We start from the raw sequence: 6,607 nt of genomic DNA, 5'->3' as shown, positions 1-6,607 counted from the left end.
ATTTGGTTGCAAGGTGAACAACACATATTCTTCATGAGATCCTGACCCGGCAAATAGACTCCTTCAAATTCTTTGATCAGAATAAATAAGAATTTTTTTTTTTGCATTTAACAGTGAATGCCGGGTCCATTAGAATGTCGCATTCCATCAGATCAACTTGATTTGTGGCTGAAATTAAAATTTTGATAGACAGAAATTTCTTCACATGGTGGTAGAAACTCTTAGATGAATATCATAACTTTCAGTACCAAGCTATACCACCTATATTTGGTGGGTTCAAATTTAATGCTGGAAAACACTACAGACTTGTCTACAGCAAAAACAATACATCCAATACACAAGAGTACAGATAATTTAACTAGAAGGTAAAACGATGGGGTTTCACCATTCATACATACAACAAAATGACATTGAACTCCTGAATCCGGTGATGGCGAGAAAAAGAACAATGCTCTTAGTTCATGTACAGAGAATGTGAAACACGCGCAAACCGTGGCAGAGTAGAATGTTGCTGGCTTATAGAGTCAGACTCCTTCACCTTAGCACTCTCAGCTTGAAACCTAGTCGTATGTTGCATTTGCTTCTCAGAGTTCAGTCTATTAGGAATGCGATGTGCATCTGTCACCACCTTCACGGCTTTGCTACTCTTGCATCCTATCAGCGAACGTTTTGGCACCTCCTTGCGTATTACATTCTTGGTTGACACATTCGGGGTTTTGCTTTCAGTTACTGGCTTTTGCTCACCAGAATAGGAAACTACTGAGAGATTTGCAGCACTCTCAGTGACAACACTCCATTCGATACTCGGTTCACTAGGTTCGTAACATGTAGTGGGAGACATACAAGTTGATTCATCATCTGATTCCTGACTAGACTGAAAAAATGGGTTGTTAAGGTTCCCAGATAAGTTCTTGATCTCGAATAGGTCAGAACTTGTATCACTGGCAGTGTCGTCGTCCATGTCCATTTCGATGCGTGTCAGCACTGCTGGAATTCTCTCTGCTTTTGGACTGCTATCATCCCAGTTCAACAGAGTTAACTTGCTTTGCAGGTTCAGCGTCATTTCTTCCTTGCTGAAGATAGGAGCCCTGAACACATCCGAAGATTTTCGTGGTTTATTCTCTTCTTTGTTTACGACATTCTCCAGTACTCCAGCATTTAAATTTGGTAGAGGAAGCAAGTCTTGTTTGTTAAACTGAAGACCCAACTTATCGAACTTCTGAGATGGAAGTTCTTCCTTAAACCACTCTGGTGAAGTTTGTATTCTTTGAGAAAAACTAATTGGTTGCTGGTCAACTTTCGTTGGTAGTTTCCGTAAGGCTTTAGGAGAATCCAACCGTCTGTTTTCAAAGAAGCTTGGTGGATCATTACTATTGTACTCTCCAATGCTTTCATCAACATCAACAGATTTCTTGTCAGAACAATAGCAGTTGCAACCAAGTGCAGCGAAAATATTCTTGCTGTTTGACCTGTCTAGACGACTGGGAGTTCTTAATAATGCTTTTTGGCTGTTTGAACTCAACTCTGAACATGTACTAGGAGTTCCATACTTGGATTTGGGGCCGCGGCGTAAATTCATTCTTTCTCCTTTCACGTTATGATTTTTCCTTGCACTGTTCTCTTTGGTTCTAGTCTTATCCACATCCATTACACCATCAAAGTATTTTTCAGCACTGAAAATGCCGATTTCACCATCTTCACTCTTCTTCCTGCCTGCATTTACTTGATACATAGACGACTCTCGAGGAATACTAATGCTCTTGGTATCTGGTTTATAGCTTGCCTCAGAAAGTTTTAGCACGAAAGGTTCCTCAGCTGCATTACTAAGATAAGAAGAGAATGACGGATCACGAAGTTCCGGATTGCTGTTTTGGAAGGATAAAGTTGCTTTGCAAGCTGGTGTTATAGTAACTGTTTCCATGGTTTTGTTTCAATAGAAAAAAAATTCTTTGAAGATCGAAGAAAACACAACGAATGGGATTGGGTGAGAAGACTTCAATGTGACTTCATATCTTGTAGGAATGACAATTTTTTTTATGAGCTTACTTGTGAACTGGATATGAGTACGATATTGAGAGTCTTTAGTGTATACTTGAAACAAGGGAGAAAAACAAGGGAAAGATTCCAAACTGGAGTGAAGAAAAAGAAAAGAGACCCACAAGAAAAGGAAAAATTGGTTTATTCAAATGAAAAACAAGAAATGAAGAACAAAAGAGACCCCAAAAAAAGAAAATTTTGAAGATGAAAAGAAGAGAAGAATGATAATGTTTGCAATTTGCAACAGTGGTTTTGGCTTATAATGGAGTTCTCGAGAAGGTGTTCAATATATAAAGACCTGCCGATGGGAACAATACTAATTGCATGGGTCCATAGGTTGTGGATCAGATTTTGACAATTATATCTTTCATGTAATAAGTTAGTTGGTTTCCCTCGAATTGCTGCTCACACTCAACTTGTGTATGCATCATTATTTTGGTGTTGAAGATTGGTTAAAATTGACAACACAATGCCAAGGAGGCACAAAAAACAATAGATCAAAAAAGTTTACAATTAGTGCCAATCACGTTTACTGGCATTGTTATCCCATAATAGTTCAAGGCCTGGTGGTCTTTGTTCCACGTAATACAGACGATTTACTTCCTCAAGATTACATTCCAGCAGATCATTGATACAATGTCTTTCTCTCCAAGGTGGTCCAAGATTGCACCAAAAGCCTCCTTGTCCCATAGACTTAAACTCAATCAAGTTGTACTTGACGACTAATACTGATGGCTTTTGTATGCATTAGAGCTTTTATTCCAGTAACGCCAGTTCGTTTCATTCTTCTCTGCTGCAGACTAGATTGTGAAAGGTTTCTTCCTCATTTTCATGGCATTCATGGTTCATCTACATTTCATTTGCCACTACTTATATTTTTCTAAAAGAAAAACTTTTGAGCATTACTCTTTGACCCCATTGTGCACATGGCTTGGATCTATGTCTTTATTATCTGTGAACACAAAAATCTGGCATCATCTGAGTATTCACAAATAATACGCGCAGACTCATGACAATACAGTAAATAAGCTGCGCCTGAGGGGAATGGATAGGTTATGTCGAATTGTTGACTCAGAGTTTTAATACTCTTCCTCGTCTCATCAACTACAATCATTGTTCTTGGCTCATACAATAAGATAAATAGTGGACGAAATATAAAGTGTACGAACATGATATACCATAAGTATCGAATTGAACATATAAAGTATAAATGCATGAATATAGATGAAACGATTAACTTATATGATTCATCACTCAGATCTCTGTCTACGGGATTGGGTTTTTCATTATATGTATGAGGGTTATAGAAATAGTCGAATGACTTTGAGACCAATATAAGCCTGCGTAGCACGAGGAACTTCACTTACACTTTTTCTATCTCTCTCCTATTCTCCTATCAATGTTTTTAGGCCTCCCCTTCACTTGGGAGAGAGGGGTATTTATAGGGAGGTTACGTGGGGTCCACTTCTGAAGCCCGTTATAACCTTATCCTCTTGTGTTTTGTGCCACCCACGCAGAAGTCTTCGTGTTCCCGGCTGCATCTGCGTGTTCTGTCTGGATACGCAGTATTATGTGCGCTTCCAATACAGGCTGACTAACACGTATGCTGTTTGAGGGTATTTAATGCGGGTAGTTGAGATGTGTGTCCACGGTAGACCGCTGTCCTCTGCCCCTGTCTTGTCTGCGTCAGTCTGACTATCCCAGCCGTAGATCTTAGATCTTTCTGGGGATATGATAAAGTGACTCTTGGGTTATCCTCCAGTGCTTCGAAGTGTTCTAGTGTTTCTGTCTCCTCGATCCTCTACCGTTGGATCTGGTGGGTGGCGACGCTATCTTGATAAGGCGCGTCTCTTGGCTGTCCACGTGTGATATCATATCTTGATGCTCTCGGTCGCATGTCCTCCACGTGTGTCTTTGTGGACACGCGTCGGAAGATGAAATGTGTACCTACAATTTGCCCCTTTTCATCCTACTGTGCGGTTAGTCGAAATGGGAAGAAAAAACGTGTTACTCTCTTCATCTTCTCTTTATTATTTTCCTAGATTTTAGGGCACGTTCCCCACTATTTGCAATAACTTCTTCTTGGGTAGTGGGGCGGTTTTATTTCTCTTTGTATATATATATGAGAAGGAATATGAAAATTCTCTAGTCATAAATCTCATTGGTTCTCTTTCCTCAGAACTTTTATTTTTTGTTATCTGCTTTTGTTTCCTTGTTATTAATTGTTTCTGCTGCTACTGTTGTTGTTCCTCGAAGCTTTCTGCTGCTGCTGTTGTTGTTCCTCGAAGATTTCTGCTGCTGCTATTGTTCGTCGAGGCTTTTTTCACGACCCTGATTTTTTCTTTATAGGTAAGTGGTTCTACCGTGTTTGATTATCTTTTGAAAAATATATTTGTTTTCTGTTGTTGCTATATGTGTTTGTGATGAAGAACATATATATATATATATATGTGTGTGTATGATTTCCCCTGTTCGTCATTACAAACAGTAATGATATCTTCCTTCGTGCATGCTTGCCCCTATTTGTTATTTCCCCATTTTATTTAGGTTTTGTTCTTATTTTCCATCTGGTTCATGATTATGAAGAACTTGATGAAATTGGGTTTTTTGATTTTCGTTTTGTCTCCGCGGAAATCTGAAACTTGTTTGTGTACTACGCAGACATGGCTGACCGTCCGCGGGTTTCTTATCAAACTCCACCGCCTAGTCCGCGTAGATCTCCTTCGCGTAGGGATCCTGATGTTTCTCCGCCTGGTGGAGGTTCGTCTAAATCTTCCCAAGGTGATGCCCGCGTTCATAGGGTTTCGTCTTCTTGTGGTCAGAGGCACTTAACTTCTAAGAGGGCTGAGTCGCATAGAGGGAATACGCAGAAGGGGGACCGGACAAAAGAGGCTCCTGGCTCCCGGTATGCTGTTTCTCGTCCCTTAGTTAATCCGCGTGATGATCGTAAGGGAACGCGTGATGTTCTACCTCTTCGGTCAGTGGCGCCTCCTTCCGCGTCTCATCAACATCCTCTACCTCCCCCTCCAGTGTCTCAACCCAAGGGGAGGTCTTCGAAAGAAGTGGTTTCGAAGACTGATGTATCTAAGGTTCATCCTAAGAGGAAAGCTTCCGAGAGAAACCCTTCGAAGGGTTCTGCGCCTGATCCGTGGAGGAGGAAGATATTTCTCAGGAAATACGTAGCGTTGATGTTGGGGAGAAGAAAGTGACCTTCAAACATATTGATCTGGAGGTTTTCAAGGAAAAGCATGGTCTTCAGCTATTCGATGTTTGTTTTTATGCTGCTGATGATGATATTACTTATGAGATGATATCTACATATAAGTTTGATGAATTTCACCTGCTGACCACGGTGGGGGCCTTTGAAGCGGGTCTTATGTTGCCTTTGTACAAGTCTGGGGATTCTTTTTATTATGATGTGCTGGCTGGTCGAGAGGGTTCTTCGAAGAACACACGCTGTCGCTCTATTTCCCAACTTCATGGGAATTATCTTCGTGCACTGAGGGAGTGTTATCTTCGGAGCAAAGGAGAGACAATGATGACTCTTTATGTTCCCAATCCCGAGGAAAGGGAGTGGTATACGCCTGAGAATTTTAACAAGTCTTTCGGTGACTATGTTAACAGTAGGAATCGTAAACCGTGGAGTGTGAGTCTTCGGAATATTGTCGCTCTTCGTGGTGAGATCCCCCTTCTGAGTGAAGTAAGTGGTGCTAAGGTGAAGTACGTCCCGAGTACAAAAAATTCTACTAACAAACTGGTGTTTCCTACTCGTGAGCGGATCAAGCGTGATCATGACTATGAATGACACACAACTGTTATTGAGGTTGTTGGTCCCTGGGCTTGGGGGTGGGTTCCAGGTCCGCAAGGATGGCGTCCTACCGCAGATAGCCAGATACGTGCGGATCCTCCTGCTCGTTATGGGAATTTCCGTCTGGTGGACCCGGGAAAGCGTATAAAATTGAAGCGAAATGAAACGCGGGCCTACAGTAATACCGCAAGTGCACGGTCGTCAGTTGTAGCTCGTGCAAGTACGGGTCGATCCACAGAGATTGGGTGTGTTTTGTAGTGTTTAGCTATTTTGGGCTTTAATTTGCTATTGGGCTTTGGTAACTTCTAGGCACAGTGGGCTTGGCTTTGGTTTTGGAATGGTCTTGGATTCAGTTGGCTTTGATGAATTGCTTTGGGCCTTTGAGTTCTTTGGGAATGAACTGGGCCTTTGGCTTTTGAACCTTAAGAGTGAACTGGGTTTAGTTGGCTGGGCCTTAGGCTTGAACAGAAAAACAGTGGGCTTTTGTAATGACTGGACTGGGCTTGTGCTGTGAGCCAAGCTCAGTTGCAGCAGCAGCAGTGGCTGTAGCACATGGCAAGAGAAGTGGAGTGGCAGCAACAGCTGCAGAAACTCAGATGCAGGAGGCAGCAGCAAGGGAGAACTGGCAGCACCAGGTAGCAGGCCTAGGAGCACCATCAGATAGCAGCAGGGCAAGGGAAATAAGAAGATGGTAGGGGAGGTGGAGAAAACCAAATGTAGCAGTGGCACTAGGCCAAGGTGGAAGCAAGTGAACAAGTGGAA

At 42.0% G+C, this 6,607-nt stretch overlaps 1 protein-coding gene across 1 annotated transcript; it reads right to left on the bottom strand.

Annotated features, from left to right (window-relative positions):
• Positions 1-239: 239 nt before the first annotated feature.
• Positions 240-2,207, bottom strand: LOC113338643 (protein PHYTOCHROME KINASE SUBSTRATE 1-like). The gene has a single exon (XM_026584017.1). It carries the CDS (start codon positions 1,919-1,921, stop codon positions 455-457), a length of 1,467 nt encoding a protein of 488 aa, XP_026439802.1. The 5' UTR covers positions 1,922-2,207; the 3' UTR covers positions 240-454.
• Positions 2,208-6,607: the final 4,400 nt, after the last annotated feature.

Source organism: Papaver somniferum, unplaced genomic scaffold, assembly GCF_003573695.1.
Source record: "Papaver somniferum cultivar HN1 unplaced genomic scaffold, ASM357369v1 unplaced-scaffold_19, whole genome shotgun sequence".
Lineage (NCBI taxonomy): Eukaryota > Viridiplantae > Streptophyta > Magnoliopsida > Ranunculales > Papaveraceae > Papaver > Papaver somniferum.
The sequence above is the reverse complement of the archived record's forward strand: the minus strand, read 5'-3'. Positions and strand labels throughout refer to the sequence as shown.